Here is a 22187-nt window from a genome sequence, read left to right as displayed (position 1 = left end):
ATCCTGAGATAATAATCATTGACATCCACTTTGTTAGTTTTATGCTTAAGGTTCCCGGAAGTTTTCAAACAATACCTCCTGCTTACTGCTCCATAAGATCTTAGTTCCAACACAGGTCACAAACATAGATCACAGCTACTGTAACCCCCCCCTCCTCCCCCTCCAATACTCATAAGACCAGAAGATATAGGAGTAGAAATCAGTCATTCGGCCCATCAAATCTGCTCCATTGTTTGATCATAGCTGACCGTTTGACAATCACCTGATGAAGGAGCGATGCTCTGAAAGCTAGTTGTGTGAAGAATGTGAAAACCTGTTGGACTATAACCTGGTGTTGTGTGATTTTTAACTTTGTACACCCCAGTCCAACACCGGCATCTTCAAATCATGATCATAGCTGATATGTTTCTCAATCCCATTCTTCTGTCTTCTCCTCATAACCCTTAAACTCCTCACAAATCAAGACTTTAACTATCTCTCTTAAATACGCTGAATGACTTGGCCTCCACCGTCTTCTATGCATTGAGTTTCACAGATTAACCACCCACTGGCTGAAGAAATTCCCCGACATTTCAGTTCTAAAGCGTTGCCCCCTCATTCTGAGGATGTGTCCTTGGATCCTAGCAAGTGGAAACGTGTTTTCCATGTCCACTCTATCCAGGCCTGTCAGTATTCTACAATTTTCAATCAGATACCCCCCTCATCTAAACTCCATTGAGTACTGACCCGTAGTCCTCAACTGCTGCCCATATGACAAGCCTTTCATTCCTGACATCATTCTTGTAAATCTCCTCTGAACTCTTTCCAAGGCCAGCACTTATTTAGATACAGGGCCCTGGACTGCTCACAGTGTTGCAAATGCAGTCTGCACACACTATTAGGAGAAAATGAGGATTGCAGATTCTGGAGATCAGAGTTGAGAGTGTAGTGCTGGAAAAGCACGGCAGGTCAGGGTTGATGAAGGGCTTATGCCCAAAACGCCGATTCTCCTGGTTCTTGGACGCTGCCTGACCTGCTGTGCTGTTCCAGCACCACACTCTTGCCCATAATACTATTCAGTCTCAACAGTAGATCCCTGCTGTTATATTCTGGTTCTATCAAAATGAATTCTAGCATTGCATTTGTCTTCCTAACTGCCATCTAAAACAGTATGTTAACCTTAAGAGAATCCTGAACTCAGACTCTTAAGTCCCTTTGAGGTACAGATTTCCAAAGGGTTTCCCATTAAAAATAAGTCTTCTATTCTTCCTACAAAAGTGCATAACCTCACACTTACATACACCATATTCTTTGCTTCCTAGCCTACTCTCCTAACTTATCCAAGTCTTTCTGCAGCCTTCCCTTTTCCTCAGGATTACCTCAACCTATCTTTGTGTCATCTGTAAATTTGACAACAATGCCCTCAGTTCCTTTATCCAGATCATTAATGTATAACAAGGGTAGTTGTGTGCCTAACACTGACCATGTGGAACTCCACTGGTCAGCAGCTGCCATCCTGAAAATGATGCCTTTATCCCCACTCTCTACCTTCTGCCAGTCAGCCAGTCCCCTATCCATACCAGTACCTTGCCCCTAACACCATGGAATCTTATCTTATTTAGCAGGCTTCTGTGTGGCATATTTCTAAGGTCTTCTGAAAATCCAATTAAATCACATGCACTGACTCTGCTTTATCAAACTTGTTTGTTACCTCTTCAAAAATTCTGACTGATTTGCAAGACATGTGTTCCCCTTGATGAAGTTGTGCTGACTCAGCCCTATTTTACCACGCACTTCCTCCAAGTACTCCGCAGTCTCATCCTTAATAATGGACTCTAAAATTGTACCAATGACTGAGGTCAATATAATCAGCCTGTAGTTTCATGTCTTCTGCTTCCCTCCCTTCTTAAATAGAAGTGTTACTTTAGCCATTTTCCGGTGCCCTGGCATCCTTCCTGACTACAGTGATTCCTGAAAACTCACCACCAATGCCTCCACAATCTCCTCGCTTATTTCCTTCAGAACTTTGGGGTGTAGTCCATTTGGTCCAGGTGTTCTAACCGCCTTCAGACTTTTCAGCTTCCCCAGCATCTTCTCCTTCATGTTGGCCACTACACTCTGCCCCAACTCTCTTGAAGTTCTGATATGTTGCTGGTGTTTGCCATTGTGAAAACTAATACAAAGTACCTATTCAGTTCCTCTGCCATTTCTTTGTTCCCCATTACTACTTCCCCAGCCTCATTTTCCAGTGGTCCTATACGCGTTGCCTCTCCCTTACCTTTAACATATCTAAAAAAAACTCTTGTAATTGTCTTTTATATTACAAGCTAACTTACCCTCATATTTCATCTTCTCCCCCTTATTGCCTTTTGTAGTTACCCTGTGGTGGTTTTTAAAGGCTTCCCATTATTCTTCACCACATTTGTGTTTGTTTTCTTTTGCTTTTATGCTGTCCTGACTTCTCCTGTCAGTCATGTTGCCTCATTTTCCCATTCTTTCTTGGGATAACTTTCTGCTGTGCCTCCCAAATTACCCCCAGAAAGTTTTGCCATTGCTGCTTCATCATCCTCCCTGCTAGGCTTCATTTCCAATCAGCTCAGGCCAGCTCTTCCCACATGTTTTTGTCGTGACCTTTACTCAATCGTAATGCTGTTACATCTGATTCCAGGTTCTCCCTCTTAAACTGCAGTGTGAATTCAGTCATATTATGCTCATTGCCCCCTGGGGCATTAACTTGTTGGGTTGGATGGCCTGTTTTGTGCTCCAAATTCTCCTGACTCCAGCTGGGAATAAGCTGTCATTAATGGCTTGGAACCTCAGAGGGCCAGTCTATCTAAAAAAGATTCCAAGGGTAGATTGGATTTTGGCAGGCTTACACTGATAAATTACTGACAATTAAAGTCTGCCTCATAATTATACAAGACTTTTGTTCGATTGTTTTGCAGATGTTAAATCTGTTGTGAAAGAATCATTGGCGCATATATTCATTATGTTACCAAAGCCTCTTTAATAATAGTTTTTAAAATTGCCATTTATTAATTTACTGTGTTGCTGCCGTGGCAATTTAGTTTGAAGTCGTTTTCTGTGTCTACAGTTCCTATCATATGTACCTCTGTGGGGTCACAGCAATCATGTCATTTTACGTTGAATAAAAACCAAAAGAATTGCGGACACTGGAAATTAGAAAATAAAAACAGAAATTGCTCAACATGTGTGACAGCACCTGAGAAGTGAAATCAGAGTTAACGTTTCATTTCCAATGACTCTTCCTCAGAACAATTGTTGATGTAGTTTGAATAAATCAACTTTCTCCAGTCTTCTCTTACAAAATAACTCTCTGAGCAGTAATACTCTCTGTTATACTGATAACTGGGGAGTTGATTCGGGATTTGCTGAAGAAGGCAAATTTAAGAAGTTTCCAGATTTGAGCAGCAGCTATCAGCACTACGTTACTGAACTCATCTGGAAAAAAAGGTGAAGTGAGAAGGACTGCCTTTGACATCAGACTGCTGCATCAAGGAGTAAAGGAGCCCTAGCAAAACTGGAGAGAATGGGAAGCAGTGTGAAAAATCTCTGCTAGTTGGACTCATAGCTGAAACAAAAGAAGATGGTTATAGTTGCTTGGGGTCAGTCATTTCAGCTCCAGAACATCTCTGTAGGCATTCATCAGGATGGTGTCCTAAGCCCAATTGCTTCATCAGTGTCCTTCCCTCCTTCATAACGTCAGAAGTAGGGGTGTTCACCGATGATTATACAATGTTCAGCACCATTTGTGACTCCTCAGATAGTGAAGCAGCCCATCTCCAACTGCACAAACATCCGAACAATATCCAGGTTTGGGCTGATAAGTAGCAAGTAACATGCCACACAAGTGCCTGACAGTAACCTTTTCCAATCAGAGAGTATGTAGCCACCTCCCCTTTAAATTCAAAGGCATTACCATTTCTGAACTCCCCACTGTCGACAGTCTGGGATTACCATTGACCAACAACTGTACTGGACTAGCCATATAAATATAGTGGTTACAAGAGCAGGTCAGAGACTGGGAATTCTATGCTAAGAAACTCACTTTAAAATCCACAACCAGTTCTATCTAGAAAAGCAAGGACAGCACATACATAGGAACACCACCATCTGCAACTTCCACTTCAAGTCACTCACCGTACTGACTCAGAAATATATCAATGTTCCTTCAGTTTCACTGGGTCAAAACCCTGGAATTTTCTTCCTGATGTTACGTGAGCATACTTAAACCACCCATGATACAGCATGTACTGGTTCAACGCAGTTCACCACCACATGCTCAAGGGCAACTAGAAATAGGGAACAAGCATTAGCCCCACCTTTGACACTCAAGTCTCGTGAACCAACAGACAGTCCTGACATCTATCATCTAGCTTGCACCTCATCCCATTCTTTCATCCATCCTGTGGTCGCACACTCTGTCCATCCATGTCATTGTCCTTCCTACCACAACAATGTCCGTGAATCCCGCACCCCCTGACATTTCTCCAGTCCAGCACATCCTTGTTTTGAGTTGTTCCGCCATTGGCAGCCATGGCTTCAGCTGCCTGGGTGCTAAGCTCTGGAATTCCTTCCCCAGGCTCTCGGGCTCTCTACTTCTTTTGCCTCCTTTAAGACACTGCTTAAAAACCTACTTCTTTCAAAAAGCCTTTGATCACCTACTAATACCTCCTTACGTGGCGCATTGGCAAATTTAGTTGGATATTGCTTCTGTGAAGTTTCCCAGGGTGGAAAGTAGTGTATAAATGTAACCTGTTGTTAGCTGCAAGATTAACAGATTGAAGCTATGCAGCAGGAAAGTTGTACAAGAATCTTCAACATGCTCAGGTTCAATGAGGACTGTTTGTCTGTATACTGAAACTAAAAATCTGATGCTTTTTTAAAGGGCATTGTTTGTGAAGAATGTGAAAAGCAATGCCTGAGCATGTTGGCAGTACAGCTCGAATTAATCGAGTTGCATTTTGCCAGATTCCACCCACGGAAACACACCTTACTTTCCCATCAGGAGTTTGATTACAGTATTGTGTTTGTCTCTCATTTCTTCACCTGCAGCATTAACACCTGCAGTGACAGACCTCACCCCAATCATCCATCTCCATAGTTAACCTGGGCACTGAGTGCAATAGGCGAGCGAACTGTGGGATCGATCACCGAATAAGCCCCCAACGCATCTCATCCATGCTTTCCAGTAGAATAGCAACAGGAACACTGAGCACGATGGGGCTAGAGCGGATAGACAATTTGACATTTCTTTTGTACAAATGTAATAGTGTTAAATTTTATCCTTTTAAATGGTGGGTCAGCATTTATTACTCCAATCTACATTCAGTACAGAAGGTCGTGGTGAGCTGCCTTCTTGAACTGCTGTAGCCATGTGCTGTAGGTACACCCACAATTCTCTTTAGGATGGAATTCCAATTTTTTGACCCAGTGATCCTGGAGGAACAGTGATATAGAACAGTACAGTTGTTTCAGCAGCAGGAAGTGTGGGTGTGTCGAGCAGGAAGTGTGGGTGTCGAGCAGGAAGTGTGGGAGTGTTGAGCAGGAGGCTGTCGAGAGACCATGAATTCACAGATTTGGGCAGTTGCTTTACCCGAAACACTACTCGGGTGGTGTCTCTCACCCATCCTCCTCCTCTAACTAAACAAAAGTTCTGTGCGTAGGTTGGTAAGTGATAAGTGTTTTCTTTCGTGTTTCATTTTTTAAGCGATCTATTTGGGAATTTAGAATAGTGAGAATATAAGTTAGGGCAGTTGAATGTGTGGGATGTAACGGTCAATTTACTGTCCCTGCTGACTTCATTTGTGGGAATTGCACCCAACTGTGTTAGGGATCTGGAGTTGGAGCTGGATGAACTTCGGATCATTCAGGAGGCAGACGGGGTTATTGAGAAGAGTTACATGGAGATAGTTACTCCACAGCCACATGAAGAAGGTAGATGGGTTACCGTTAGAGTTAGGAAAGGGAACTGGCAGACAGTGCAGGGATCTCCTGTGGTGGACCACAACTTGGTACTGCTCCCCCTGCCCCTCAAGGATCCCGAAAACACGATCACAGACATCACAAACCCTGCATCTGTAAGGCAACAAACCAATCAAGAGCGTCTCTCATTCCCACAAAACTTCCTATCTGTCCCCCTAACTATGGTGTCTCCAATGGCTAAAGCTCTGCAGAAAATACAGAGTTTTGGGATTGAACATGATTTAGTGGTTTGGGTCAGAAATTGGTGAGCTGAAAGAAGACAGCGGGTGGTGGTTGATGGGAAATGTTCATCCTGGAGTTCAGTTACTAGTGGTGTGCCACAAGGATTTGTTTTGGGGTCACTGCTGTTTGACATTTTTATAAATGATCTGGATGTGGGTGTAGAAGGATGGGTTAGTAAATTTGCGGATGAGACTAAGGTAGGCAGAATTGTGGATAGTGCCGAAGGATGTTGTAGGACATAGATAAGATGCAGAGCTGGGCTGAGAAGTGACAAATGGAGTGTAATGCAGAAAAATGTGAGGTAGTTCACTTCAAAAGAAATAACAGGAATGCAGACTACTGAGCTAATGGTAAAATTCTTGGCAGTGTAGATAAACAAAGAGATCTCTGTGTCCAGGTGCATAAATCCCTGAAAGTTGCCACCCAGGTTGATAGGTTGTTAAAAAGGCATACAGTGCGTTGGCGTTTATTGGTATGGGCATTGAGTTTAGGGGCCATCAGATCATGCTACAGCTGTACAAGTCATTGGTGAGGCCGCACCTGGAGTACTGCATGAAAATCTGGTCAACGCATTATAGGAAGGATGCAGAAGCTTTGGAAAGGGTACAGAGGAGATTTACTAGGATGTTGCCCGGTATGGAAGGAAGGTCTTACAAGAAAAGGCTGAGGGAACTAAGGCTGTTTTCGTTGGAGAGAAGAAGGTTGAGAGGTGACTTAATCAAGACATATAAGATAATCAGAGGGTTAGATAGGGCGGATAGTGAGAGCCTTTTTCCTCGGATGGTGAAGGCTAACACAAGGGGACATAGCTTTAAATTGAGGGTGATAGATTTAGGATAGATATTAGGGATAGTTTCTTCACACAGAGATTAGTAGGGTGTGGAACTGTCTGCCTGCAACCGTAGTAGACTCGCCGACATTAAGGGCATTTAATTGGGCATTGGACATACATATGGATAACAATGGAACGGTGTAGGTTAGATGGGCATCAGACTATTTTCACAGATCGGTGCAACATCGAGGGCTGAAGGGCCTGTACTGTGCTGTAACATGCTATCTTCTATGTTCTATCTCTCTTCAGCTATTGAGGGGTCTATAGAAAACACTGCACATATTTCCATGTATCTGCTCCATTGTCCTGCATGGCAGAGGCCGTGGGTTTGGAAAATGCTGTTAGAGGACCCTTACTTTCCCCTCAAAGCCACGTTCCATTCTACTTGGAAGTATATTGCCATTCCTTCAGTGTGTGGGGTCAAAATCCTGAGCATGTTGTGCGTCAACCCACAGCAGGTGGACTGCAGCAGTTCAAGAAGGCAGGTCACCACTTTAGAGATGGGCAATAAATCTGACCAGCCAGTAACATTCACATCCACAAATGAGTTGGTTCAGTGCATTAGTAGATGGTAAATGATGTAAATGTAAATGATAGCCATTGTATCATTGGCAAACGGAATGAAGATGGTAGACGGGACATCAGTCAAATGGCTGCTTTGTCCTGGGTGGTGTCAAGCTTCTCAAGTGTCGTTGAAACTGCATTCATCTGGGCAAGTGGGGAGTATTCCATCACACTCCTGACTATGCCTTGGAGGTGATGGATAGGCTTTAAGGAGTCCAGAGGTGAGTTACTTGCTGCACGATTCCTAGCCTCCGATCTCCTCTTGTGACCTAGTATTTATATGGCTAGTCCAGTTCCGTTTCTGCTCAATAGTAACCCCAGGATGAGTGGGGATTTAGTGATGGTAATGCCATTGAATGCGATTTTTGGAATCTGTCTTGTTGGAGAATGTCATTGCGTGGTGCTTAAGTGGTGTGAATGGTTTGGGAAAGGCTATGGCCACTGTCTTAGATCTTAGTTACAATCGGTATGTTAACTGTCTAGAGCTGAACCACCCTCTTTGTAAATAGGCTCATCTTTGACTCGGAGCTGAGATTGCAATCAGTTATCAACACGAACACTAAGATTGACCATCTAGGCATCAGGCTCATGAATGGCCTCAGGCTGCATCTGTGGGCTGCCCCATTGCTCTCTTCACACTCATTCACTCAGAGTCTGCCTAGCTGCTCACAGCATCCCTGCCTTGCCTTGCCTTGCTTTACTATACTTTGCCTTGTCTTTTAGTTTAGTCTTTGTCCCCTCAGCCATGCTTTAAAGGTCATGGTACTTCTGTCTTGCCTTTCCGGGGTTGTTGTAATGCTGCACCGTACTATGTCAGTCTCATATCCATAGTGTGTGCCAGCAAACACACTGCTTGTGCTTCAATCAAATGGCCATATCTCAAATCTGATGGGGATTAGCTCTCTGGGAGTGGAGGGGTGTTGTTGTCAGTCAGGGGCCTGGTACAATCAGCCAGGAGCAGTGAATGATCTCAGTCCAGGGACTTGAGCATAATCAGTCACTGCTGGGGCACTCAGGATCAGGGTTCAGTCTCACTACGATCCAGGGAGTGCGCCATAGTTAGGCCTGCAGCTCCAGTAAAAACAGTCAGAGATTCACAGTTCATCAATTAGGGATCTTCACAGAGAGTGGTTGGGTATCTGGTCAGTCATCACATGGGGCTGTCATCCATGTTGTTCATGGTTGGGGGTGAGGAGGGATTAGAGAATGGACAGTTCTGGGGATTAGCAGCATGACTACCATTGCAGGCTATCAGGAGACACTGCTGACTGTGATCTAATAAAACTAGTAAATGGTTCTTTATAATTTTTGAGTCATTTTTAGTGATTTTAAATCAGGTTTGCCTCTGGTGATGGATCGGGCCAGTCATAATAATGATGTTTCTGTGATAAGCTCATTTTCTGCTGTATTTTTAATTTGGATATTGGTGTCGCTGGCTAACTAGTATTCATTGCTCCATCCTTAAATATTCTTTTACACAAAGAATTAAAAACATGTATTACATTGCCCTAGCATTCATGAAGATTTTACACTGTTTGCAAATGAATTATATCAGAGAGTTCAACAATAAACTAACCAGCACAATATCAAACAAAGTTATGCAACTTATGCAGCTGTCTTGATTACATTCATTGTGGTAGTACTGTGCCCCTATGTCTCAGTTCTCTTGCTCGCTCTCAATTTCCCTCCAGGGAAACCAGTGTGAGAGAGTTAGCAAAAACACATTATTTCTTGGCTCTGACACTTAAACAAATGTAGTCACTAAACAAGTTCTAACCAAGACTGAGGCAAATGATGACTTTTAAAAGTTCAATGGCAATTGTCAATGCGAAAGCAGCTGTTTAAACTACTTCAGAGAGAGTGTTTTGTAAGGAAGGCTGGCATACTTAAATTAGGGAAACAAACAAAGTACTTCAATGTTTAGAATAAATGCTTAACATTAGCTTCAGATTCAAGATTAGAAAATTCAAAAACATAAAGCTATGTTAAAACTGAGGTGTAAATTTCATGTTAGTCACAATATCCTCCTGACCTGTGAACCATACGGCTATGACCATGTAATCTAGTTTGTCTTAATTTCCAGTAGAAGTAAACATTCCTGTGATGAAAGAAAAACTAGGGAGTTCTTCCCAGTGGCCTGACCAAACCTTATTCTTCAACCAGCAACACTTTAGGAACATCTCAATCTGGACATGATCTCGCTTCTGCTCGGAATTATGCTCAAACTTTCCTGTGTGTTTTCCATGCCTTTGAAAAGTAACAATGCTTCAAAAACATTTAAAGCCCTCTTAAAAACTTTATCCCCTAATGCAGCTTGTGAGAAAAGCAAATCCAATTCCACATGTGATTAATTTGATCACGGATATAATTCCCCAAGCAATAGCAATTTCCTGACCGTTCTTTGTGCCCACACCAGGTGTTGAGATGCTAATTCATAAAACATATTCTTCAAGCTTTGCCCCTTTGTCAATGGCTTTGGCACCTCCTTAGCTCCTTAAATGAACATAGCTGTCTATCACAAGATCTTGCAAGAGATTAATGTGACTCATAATAAAATGATATTTCATCCTGACTGTAATAACTGGAAAATCAGATTTCAAACAATGTTTTTCTGGAAGTCAATGTCATGGCTATCATGAGACTGTTTATTCTAAAGCTGCTGGACCTGCTGTGCTTTTCCAGCACCACTCTAATCTTGACTCTAATCTCCAGCATCTGCAGTACCCACTTCTACCTATTCTGTAAAGTTGACCATATGGAGCCTTTCTTTGCTGCAGGTGAATGCCTTCCATGAGATGTGACCAAGGCTAAAGAGGCACTTCCACCATTTACAGCAGGAGAGTGGGGAAGGAGCACCTAAACCTATCAGACTGAAGCTTAACCCCCACCCTGGATACCCCGATGGTGCCATCCTGCATTCATATGCAGCTGCTTGCTTTGCGCTCACAAGCTGTCTGAGCTCAGGGTTCAGACAGGGTTATGTTGGGATTGCCACCTCTGGCTCAGTGCTTACTCTGTCTGAACCAGGTAGCCATCCACATCAATGTTTATTTTCAAAACTATGTTCAAGTCTGCACTTGCCAGACTGACTGAAATGGAGTTTGAACCTTTCGCTTCCAGTCTAAGGCGTGAGAGCACCAGAACTGAGCCCAATCCTCAATTCAGGCATCGTGTTCAAAGAGTTTTGAGAAGATTTGTAGCTCAGGTTGAGGTTCTGGATGTAGGTTTGCTCGCTGAGCTGGAAGATTCATTTCCAGATGCTTCATCACCATACTGGGTAACATCAAAGGTGAGCCTCTGGATGAAACACTGGTGGTATGGCCCGTTATTTATTTATTTACACATAAATAAAAAGTGGGCCATACCACCAGTGCTTCATCCGGAGGCTCACTGAAGATGTTACCAAATATGGTGATGAAGCATCTGGAAATGAACTTTCTATCTCAGCAAGCAAACCTACATCCAGGACTGTCCTTAATTCCCACTGGAGGAGGATAAGAATCAGAAAAATGAGAGGAATGTTCACAGCCAATATTGTTCAATATTGTTGAATTGTCACAAGAAACCATAGAAACAATATAACTTTTATTTTGTAATTCAACATTATATTAATAAATATAGATTCCACATCTCAACAACTGTATTTCATTTCCATTGCAATAACAATAAGACATTACAATTGAACAATACAATAGAATTCAGATTTGCATTACATTATACCCATTGCAAGCAGGTGTGCAAGAAAAGCAAGGTGAGAATCTGGATGTCCGTTCCACCAGATGGACAATAATAGCACCCCAAAGATCGATCCTGGAGCTTCCAGTCACAGCCTTTCAGGATCTGTTCCCAGTGAGAGCACTCTGAGATTCACCCTGTGCTGATTGGGACCATGGGAAACAGGGTTTCAGTCCTGTTCATGACTCATTGAGAAATATTCACTTTTGTATTAGGAAGCACCTCTGAGTTTTCTCCAAAATGCACATTGATTGGCTGAGTCTGGCTCCTAAAGTAAAAATCTGGTTGTGTTTTATTCATCTCCATCTGGTGTTCGTTACAGTAAATTAAGCCACAAATGTCATCCTAGGACCATGTCAAATGCTCAGATTAGTTTGGCTTCACAGTAAATTTCTATATGATTCACCCTCAGACACGGCAAGGACAGGGATAGCAAAGAGTTAGATACAAAATGAAGGTCCCTCTGCAGTGTCCCCATCAAACATTCCCAAAACAGAGACAGCACAGGTTAGATACAGAGTAAAGCTCCCTCTACACTGTCCCCATCAAACACTCCCATGAAAGGGACAGCATGGGGTTTGATACAGAGTAAAGCTCCCTCTACACTGTCCCCATCAAACACTCCCATGAAAGGGACAGCATGGGGTTTGATACAGAGTAAAGCTCTCTGCACTGTCCCCATCAAACACTCCCAGGGACAGGGACAGCATGGATTGATACAGAGTAAAGCTCTGTCTATGCTATCCTATTAATCTTTTCTCTGTTTCATTTCCATTTACCCTGAACTTGTGATCCAGGCATGACACTGGACAGCTATTCTTACCTCAGTCCCTTGGACACAGAGAACAGAAAACAAAAAGGAAAATGTTAATTATAGACATGTTTTGCAATTGTTTCAACTGGGAAATGATTCTGACAATGATTAAATCTTGTTATATAATGAAATAAACTACAGCTAACAGTCTAACACAGTTTACTTACCCACATGCATAGTCCACACTAAAAACAAAAAAGGCTGGAGATCACAGCAGGTCAGGCAGCATTCACAGAGAGAGAGAGCAAGCTAATGTTTCGAGTCTAGATGACTCTTCACCAGAGCTCTGAAGAGTCATCTAGACTTGAAACGTTAAGCTTCCTTTCTCTCCGTGGATGCTGCCTGACCTGCTGTGACCCTCCAGCATTTTTTGTTTTGGGTACAGATTCCAACATCTGCAGTAATTTGCTCCTGCATAGTCCACGTCTTGGATTTGCATCAATTATCTCAATTCCTGAGTGACAACATGTGACAGGGAATGCTAACAGTCTGTGGAATCAAAAGCTTCACAGATCAAAATTCATCCTCTCGGTGCATCTGATTTACCAGCCAATTCTTATTCGTGTTTAAAACTCCCTCATGTTGGAAATGATGATTTGTGGCAATACCTCACTGGAGCCTGCTTTTACTTGGTCCTGAACCACAAAGCGATTTGTGTATTTGCCTTGCAGCCATGTTACTGTGTATACACTCCATTGTGTAGTCACTAACTTACACTAGGTAAAAATCAGGCTATTGCGATCTGCACAGAGCCTGGACACTGTCACAGAGCAATCATTTTTATTGTTCAATGGGAGATAAAATCTGGAAATCCCACGTTCAAAAAACTATTAAGTCTGGATATCAATCGGAAGTTTCAATAGAAGAGAGATTTGTAGGTATTTTAGGGGTAATAAATATTGTGGAACATAAGTGTGTGGATGAAATTAGGATTCACACCAGCCATGATCTGATTGGTTCATGAAAAGGGCTGAGTAGCCTCCTACTGTTGCTAGGAGAATTCAGTGAAGATGATTTAGCTCCAGACTTAGGTTCTCAGTTCTAATTGCTGCCAAGTGCTCTCCCTTCTAGAATTCTGCAGGTTTGAACAACAGAGGAAGGACAGTGCCAAGGATGCAATAGCTCTCATTGCCAAGTAGTCTGTTATTCTTCAATGTCCAGACTCTTGCAGGAACGACTGTCTTCTGCTGTAAACAGCAGGCAGTTGCAGTCTCCAATGGAGTTATGCCTAGGGAGGACCATGCATACTGCCATGGAGAGCTAATCAGCCTCTGATAGAGTCATAGAGTCCTACAGCGCAGAGACAGGCCCTTTGGCCCAAACCAGTCTATGCCAACCACAATGTCCATCCACACTAACCCCATTTCCCTGCACTTAGCCCCTTTCCTTCTAAAACTTTCCTGTCCATGTATTTGTCCAAATGTCTTTTAAATGTTGTTAATGTACCACTTCCGCTGGCTACTTATTCCAGATCCGTACCACCCACTGAGTAAAAACGTTGCCCCTTAGGTTCCCTTTTATTTTTTGCCCTCTAACCTTAAACTGATGCCCTCAAATCGACTATTCCCTGACCCTGGGAAAAAAGACTGAGTGCATTCACCATATCCATGCCTCTCATGATGTTAAACACTTCTATAAGATCCCCCTCTTAGTCTCCTGCTTGTCCAACCTCTCCTTATAATTCAGTCCCTTGAGCCCTGGCAACATGCTTATAAATTTCTTCTGCACCCTTTCCAGTTTAATAACATCCTTCCAATAGCAGCGTGACCAAAACAGAACACAGTACTCCAAGTGCAGCCTCACCAACGTCCTGTGCAGTTGCAACATAACTTCTCAACTTCTATGATCAATGCCCTGACTGATGAAGGCCAGTGTGCCAAAGCCTTCTTCACTGCCCTAATGTTATAATGAAAAAGAATTCACACTGACTGTCCATCTTGCACATAGAAACATGCCCTTACTGCTCAGTCCTATCCCCATACCACTACAACCACACTCATCACCCCACCCTCCCACCCACTCATTAGCACCCCTCCACCCCAACCCCCACAACCCCACCACTCCCTGAATTTAATTACCCCATGGTTTCATTATCTGCTGTCTGGAAGCAAAGGGTTTTGGGAGAAAGCAGCAACAGGGGACTGAGTTGGATGACCACCCATGATCGTATTGAATGGCAGGGTGAGCTCAAAGAGCCAACTGGCCTACTTCACCTATTTCTATGCTTCTGTAGTGGAACAAAGATTAGTCTGTGTATCAGGGAGAAGCAGCCAGGTCGGCAGTAAACAAATATCTTAGGGATGGGCAGGAAATTTGAACCAGTGTTGTCCACACCCCATGATCACTTTTATTTTTAAATCAGGTGATTTAAAGCTGTGGTGGTTTTGCAGCTATTTAATTAGCTGGAACGATTTCATTTTTGCCCACACTATGTAATTTCTCAGAAAAACCTTAAAATCTCTCACAGGCAGTGAATGTTGTTCTGAGGAACATATGGCAGCTGTTTAGTACACAGCAAGATCCCATATTCAGTACCAGATGAATAACCAGTTGATGTGCCTTTGGCAGTGATGGAGGCTGGAGCACCAGAAAATTTGGACTGTTCTTGAAATTGCATCAGATTAGTACAACAGGCTGTTAGGTTGCTCTGATGACTGTGCCCCAACGGAGCTAGACCCCGGCGCTCCCTTCTGCTGATGGTGATGTGCCGAGCTCATACAAAAGTATAAAATAATATTGGGAAACGAGTCAATCCAAAATGTGGGAATAGCTTACTTGGCCATCTACTCGGTTGAAAATGCAAGGAAGAGAAGAGAAGATGATGAATTAGAAATGAGTGAACCAGCAGGCAGCATGGTGGCTCAGTGGTTAGCACTGCTGCCTCACAGCACCAGAGACCGGGGTTCAATTCCTGCCTCGGGCAACTGTCAGTGTGGAGTTTGCACATTCTCTGCGTGGATTTTGTCCAGATGCTCTGGTTTCCTCCCACAATCCAAAGATGTTCAGGTCAGGTGGATTGGCCATGCTAAATTGTCCATAGTGTTAGGTGGAGGGGAATGGGTCTGGGTGGATTGCTGTTCAGAGGGTTGGTGTGGACTTGTTGGGCCGAAGGGCCTGTTTCCTCACTGTAAGTAATCTGGGAAGTCAAATAACAAGTGTTGCCCAAAATGTAAAGAATTTCTCCAGCAAACATAAGGTTTGTTTATAATAGTCCTTGTTGAATTGTTCTATATACTGATCTATGTAGGCAACCAATCCTCATTTTAGATGAATGAGGGAGATCTCATAGAGATCCATGAAATTCTAACAGGATGAGCCAAGATAATTGCAGGAAGGATGTTCCTGATGACCAGGGAGTACTGAGCCAGGGGTCACAGTCTAAGGATATGGGATAGGTCATTTAGCATTGAGGTGAGGTAAAATGTCTTTATCAAGAGAGTGATGAGCCTGTGAAATTCTATGCCACAGAAAGCAGTTGAGGCCAAAACATTGATTAAAGGTTTCAAATGATATGGGCAGAAAATGGGAATAGGCTATTGAGTTGGATGATCAACCACAATCATATTGAATGGTGGAGCAAGTTCGAAGGGCCGAATGGTCTACTTCAATTTTCTACGTCTCTAAGTTTCACTCAGTTCAGCAAGTAGTATCAATACTAATTCCCAACTCCCACTCATTGCAGAACCAAGAAGAGAGCAAGTCTCAAATTTGAACAACTTTGACAGGTACATGTTGCTGATCTCAGACCAAGGAGACCCTGTGCCAATTTGAAAATGGCAGTAGACACAAGTCAACTTGGTTTGGCATCAAAACTGCCAGAAAAGGCTCTATGATGCTGAAAATGAACCTGTCTGTACTTTGATAGTTTACTAAATTACAGGTTGAGACTCAGTGAGTAGTACACATGCCTCTGACTGAGCACTACATGTACCTCTGATTGAGTAGCTTGTGGGTGCAAGTCCTATTGGACAGTCCCTGTGCAGTATGAGGGAGTGCTGTTCTTTTTTTTGGATGTAACATTAAACTGAAGCTTGTCTGCTGTCAGTTGGACCTGAAAGATCCCATGGCTACTATTCCAATAAGGACAGGAGAATTCTTTCTCATGTTCTAGGTAATATTTAGCTGTACTTAACCACTTCCAGTAGAAAAGGTTATCTAGTCAGCATGGTATTGTACATAAAGTAGTTGTTTTGTATCTTACAGTAACCACATTTTGGAAGTACTTTCTGAGCAATAAAATGCTTCAAAGCATCTTGAAACATAAAGGTGGCAGTTAAAGTAATTCTTTCTTAGATTTGCAAACCTGAGTGATTTGGACACCATATCGGCTGATCATCACCATCTGTAGAAGACTCAAATCTCAAAACTGAAAATATATTTCTCTCAATGGTGCATTTTCCAATAATGAAATGACAAAGTTATTACAAACCTTTAAAATGGCAGGAACCCATAAACTGTCAGTAGCAGCAGACCAGTGTTTTATTGGTTTACTGTCTTCTGCAACTATAGATAGACAAAATCCTGATTATTATAATTTGATTCATTTTCTGCTGGAATAGGATTGAAGCAAAGTCCGTAAACATCCCCTGGGCTGATCAATATCATAAACAGAATCTCCAGGTAAAAATATTGATTCCACAGAAAATAAATCATTTGATATTTGATTCTATCAGTTTGCTATAGCCCTCCCTCCACCAGCCATTGCTAAGATGTAGAAACTCTGAACTGTTTTTAGTTTTAGTGCTTTAATGTGTAGGTAATTCCCATTTAAAGAAGGCTGACCAAAATCTGTGCAGATGCATTAATTATGATGTGGAGGTGCTGGTGTTGGACTGGGGTGGACAAAGTCTGAAATCACACAACACCAGGTAATAGTCCAACAGATTTATTTGAAATCACAAGCTTTCAGACCATGACACTTTACTCACACTGTATACTGCAAAATGGAGCACATCGCCCAACATGGGGCTCAAGGGTCACAAACTCTCCCGCCTAAGCTAGCCGTACTCACACTGTCTAAGAGCCTTAGTCATCTGCAGAGATTTATTCTTCAACACTCCACTCACAATTTGTACGATGTTTTGATCTCTCTGCTGATAAGTTCTGTGTTCTGTGGACTTCCCCCTCACTTCGCCTGAGGAAGGAAGGGGCTACACTCTAAAAGCTTGTGATTTCAAATAAACCTGTTGGACTATAACCTGGTGTCGGGTGACTTCTGAATTAATTATTGATCACTTTAGCTCTTTAAATACTACAATGGCTCTAACCACTTTAAAAAGCTTTACAGAAAAAGACATCTTTTTTGATTTCTGATTATTTTATGATCTATTGTGGGGTGTGGTTTTGGTGATGGATCACAGACTGTGCTGTACAAGCCTGGACAGGCTGTGGAACTGAATTAAATGCATCCTGTAGTTGTGTGCCAGAAAACACGACCGCAATAGCTGTAGTACAAACGGCCTACCCTGTTTCCTGATGTTCTTGGGAAAGGTATCTGCTGCCTTTATCAGACTGGTTTAAACCAACCCTTGCCTGCATGTGTTGCACTGCCTGAATCTTCAGTCATTGTTTTTACCTTAGGAAACTATACAACCAAGTTTCGCAGTGCAGCTGGGCTTGTCTTTAGCCCTGGTCTTGCTCTTCTGTTGAGAACAAGGTGTTGTTAAGGGGGCTAAGAAAAGCATGTTCCATTTGGTGCAACTGTTTTGACCATGGGGGACTATGTAACCCACCATGAGTGTGGAACATAAACTCTAATATGGGCCAGTTGGGTGAATGGCCTCCTACAGAGCTGCATTTAGTGTAATTCCATAAATCCCACATTACTGAAATCTATCTACTTCCTTCTTCCCATGAAGATTTCTCAATACAAATCTAGTGCATTTATTTTTATATTTTATAACAGTTTACACATTATAAATTTAATGAGCGATTTCTTTATATCCAAACTGTGAGGGGTTGGCAATGTTAGATGATCTACTTCAAGATGTTAAATTAAACCATAGAACTTTTAGCTGTAACTAACTGCAAAACCTTGTTGAAATATTTTGTTCTCTTTCTCTGTGCGTTAGCTTTATCTGGTGATGAGGTAACGGACAATTAGAAAGACACATTCAGAGGAATTACAGCTACATTGAGACCAACAATCTATCAATAACAACAACTTACATTTATATGGCACCTTGAACACAATAAAACGTACTGAAATACCTCCAGCTGCATCATCAAACAAAATTACATGACCAAATGTTTGAGTAAAGGGGTAGGTTTTAAGGAGCATCTAAAATGAAGGTGCAGAAGTTTAAGGAGGGATTCCCAGAGTCGTCACAGCTGGAAGCAGGGCTGACGATGGTGAAGTGATTTAACTCTGAAGTTAGACAAGAGGCTGGAATTAAAAGAATGCAGATATCTCAGAGGGTTGTGGGGCTGCAGGAGAGTAGAGAGATTGGGAGAGGATAAGGCCATGCAGAGGTATGAAAGCAAGGATGGGAATTTTAAAATTGAGGCGTTGCCAGACAGGGAGGCAGTGTGGGTCAGTGCAAACGCTGGAGGCGGGGGAGGGAGGTGGGTTGTGTGATGATGAACCAGGTTGGCTGGTGCTTTGATGTAGTTGGGCAACAATGTAATTAAACAGAACATTCTGGAATTGTGAGTTCATGTGCAGCTGAAAGAAAACAACAACACATGTTTTCCATCAAAATATTTTGTCATAATATAACCTCGCCCTGAATGTGCAGGAGAATTCTCTCAAATGTTCCACATTCTGCATATTTGCAGCAGTTTATGTTTTTTTCAAAATTTCTGATCTCTAGAATTGGCAGATTTGAAATATATTGACACAAAGATCTAGTTAACTCTGGTCTGCCTGACCTCCTACTGAAAGGAGAAAGTGAGAACGGCAGATGCGGGAGATCAGAGTCAAAAACTGTGGCGCTGGAAAAGCACAGCCGGTCAGGCAGCATCCGAGGAGCAGGAGAGTCGACGTTTTGAACATAAGCCCTTCATCATTCCCGATGAAGAGCTTACGCTCGAAACATCGACTCACCCCTTTCTCGGATGCTGCCTGACCGGCTGTGTTTTTCCAGCACCAGTTTTTGACTCTGATTTTCTACTGAATACAGTCATAGACTTTACAGGAACCAGAGCCTTTTGAGTGTTGTTATCAAGTTGTTGAAAATATTCAAATTGATACTTCTGATTAAGAGGTGACAGTGTGATATGGCAAGAGCTTCTCCCCAACATTCGGGCACGCTCCAGGGCTGACTTGGCTTTTGATTCCCCACGCTCAGAGAACACAACCTGATCACTTCTGATTACATTCAAAGAAATTGCTACTTGTATGGCTAACTTGCCTAATTTGAAAAGAGTTCCTCATCCTCTTTCTCAGTCTTTTTAGTTTATCTTTCATTACCTCATTGTTTCCATTTGCCTGCTTTTCATCCCTTTTAATTCCTTGCTATTGTTTCAGCCGGTAATGAGTGTAGGTACTGATGGTTTGGAAGCACTGCAGCAAATGGCTACAGACACAAACCAGGCTGAACAACCCAATCGGAATTATCCTGTAACTGAGGCAGACCGTAAACAACCTCTCAGCATCATCTTCTAGTTCTGTAAACCTGACAGGGTGCTCAAAACCATCTCTATATAAAACAATCTGTACAGTCCCATTCTCAGTTTGGCTTCAGACTTCTAATTTCTGTTTCTGTGTGTCTTTAAATGTTAAATGGTACATTCCACAGGTAAGGTGTTAACTTACCTGAGTACATTCACCATAGATCTGTGAGTATTATATCAAACTATCATTAAAACATTAAGCTATTTAAGGCTTTGCATATTGGTGTTGAATATATTACACATGTTGTTTTATTGTTCTTATCTCTCTTTTTCCCTTCAGTCAAGGTGGTGCTGATCATTGCTGCAGTTCCTGCTTACCAGCCCACACCCTGTCATCAACAGTACCATAATAAACTGTTGTGTTTTGCCTGGACGGTTACACACATGCAGTTATACAGGCATGGTCAGTGGATAAAGCTCATGAGCAGGGACCACAGCTGGTTATTAGCTCTCTCTCACAAATAAGGTGCCGTGGAAGTGTCCTCCTCCTGAAAATGAAGTTAACTTCGATAATAACTAGGATTGAACCTGGTGTCAGCTTGACTGAGTCACTCTTGGAGAAACCTCAGGTGACACTTGTCCTTAAACCCAATGTTCATTAAAAAGTCAACTCAATACCAAGTAATTTGTTGAGTATCACAACGAAATGAGTTGGATGCAGTAAAATTCAAATTTTCTTAATGCATCTTAATTGGAAATAAAGTAATTTAAGAGTCCCACTACCCACAGGGATAAAAACAACTTCATGAGAAACAATCAATTGAATAACAATTTGCTATTAAAAAATAATAAAAGTAAAATAAACTCTGAAAAAATTCAGCAAAATTGGCAGTTTCTGTGGAGACAGAAACAGAGTTAACATTTCAACTTGACAACCAGTTTTCAAAAAGTTCACTGGACTCAAAACATTGCTCTCTCCACAGATGCTGACAGACCTGCTGAGTTTCTCCAGCAATTTTTGTTTAAATTTCCAGTTATTGGCATCTACAGGATTCTGCTTTGGAGTAAGATACACTTTGATTAATGAACTGATGGTTTTTCATGCACCCTAGTTCATTTAGAAATTTAATAAATATTTAAAGAACACTCCTACCCTCCCCAATTCCCATCTATACACGAATAAATATAATGCAACAGCTGCAAGTAGAGATTGACATTGGTGTGTGCTGTATATCACACTGGTTATGCTGTGCTTTGCTGAGCGTTATGATTTCAGAGATGGAATGCTGCTTGACTTTCTCATTACCAGCCTGAGTTCAATATCAGGAAGGCTGCCTTGTTTGGTCTGTGAACAGCTTTCATCTGTTGCTGCTAGGTGCAGATCAAACCGGAGGGATGTCGATTTCTTCCGAAGGTGTGGATTATCCTTGAAAAAGGAGCATTCCCATTCCTTGATAACCTCATCCACTTTCTCCGACCTGAAACATTCACAAATATTGAGCAGACTTACTGATCAACTGATACTGTTTCTGAACATTTTAGAAGAGCACTGATTACTTACTTCATAGAATCGTATATTTCCCAGAAAGTGATCATTCAGCCCAGTGCGTGGACCAACTGATTGAAAGAGCTATTCAATTTATTTCTGCTCTCCCCTACCCTTTCTGCATACTCTGTTAGTTTTTGTCCTTCAGCTTTCTATCCAATTCATTTTCAAACCAGTTTAAATTTATCTTCAATGCTTTTCCAAGCAGCATGATCCAAATCACAATAAGTCACTATGTAAAAATACCTTAAACAGAACATTGTTTGCAGCAAACTGCTCGGCTTTCAGGACAACACCATACAACCCTGTCCTGGAGGACGCTGTAAGACTGTCACAAAGTCGACACGGATACCACCATTACGCATGGAGACACCTCCCACCATGTTCATGGCAGTTACTCGTGTGACTTGGTCAATGTTGTCTATCTCATACGCTGCAGGCAAGGATTTCCCGAGGCGTGGTACTTTGGTGAGATCAAGCAGACACTACGACAACAGATGGATGGACACCGCACAACAGTCACTAGGCAGGAGTGTTTCCTCCCAGTCGGGGAACACTCAGGGACATTCGGCTTTGGATCTTCTGGTGACCATCCTCCAAGGCGGACTTTGGGATACACAACAACGCAAAGTGGCCGAGCAGAGGCTGAGAGCCAAGTTCGGTACCCATGAGGATGGCCTCAACTGGGACCTTTGGTTCATATCACACTACAGGTGACCTCACTGCACTAAACATTCACTCACACACACACACACACACACACACACAGTCACACCCATTCACATCTCACAGGCTTATACTCCATCACACTCACACTGTCTCTCTCATGCACACACACACACACACTTTCTCGTACGTACTCACATGCACAGTCTCACATACACACACACACACATTTAAGTCTATGGGATGAAATTGTATTTGCATACATTCTA

General features: G+C 42.4%; 1 protein-coding gene across 2 annotated transcripts in view; it reads right to left on the bottom strand.

Annotated features, from left to right (window-relative positions):
* Window positions 1–20613: 20613 nt before the first annotated feature.
* The window catches only part of krt222 (keratin 222), a 36072-nt gene continuing 34498 nt past the window's right edge, over window positions 20614–22187 (bottom strand). For both annotated transcript variants that reach the window (XM_060848492.1, XM_060848493.1), the window contains exon 6: window positions 20614–21184. In XM_060848492.1, coding sequence (XP_060704475.1) covers window positions 20971–21184 — 214 coding nt within the window. In that variant the 3' untranslated portion in view covers window positions 20614–20970. The remainder of the gene's footprint in view (window positions 21185–22187) is intronic.

Source organism: Hemiscyllium ocellatum, chromosome 32 (genome assembly GCF_020745735.1).
Source record: "Hemiscyllium ocellatum isolate sHemOce1 chromosome 32, sHemOce1.pat.X.cur, whole genome shotgun sequence".
Taxonomy (NCBI): domain Eukaryota; kingdom Metazoa; phylum Chordata; class Chondrichthyes; order Orectolobiformes; family Hemiscylliidae; genus Hemiscyllium; species Hemiscyllium ocellatum.
This window is presented reverse-complemented; position numbering and strand designations above follow the sequence as displayed.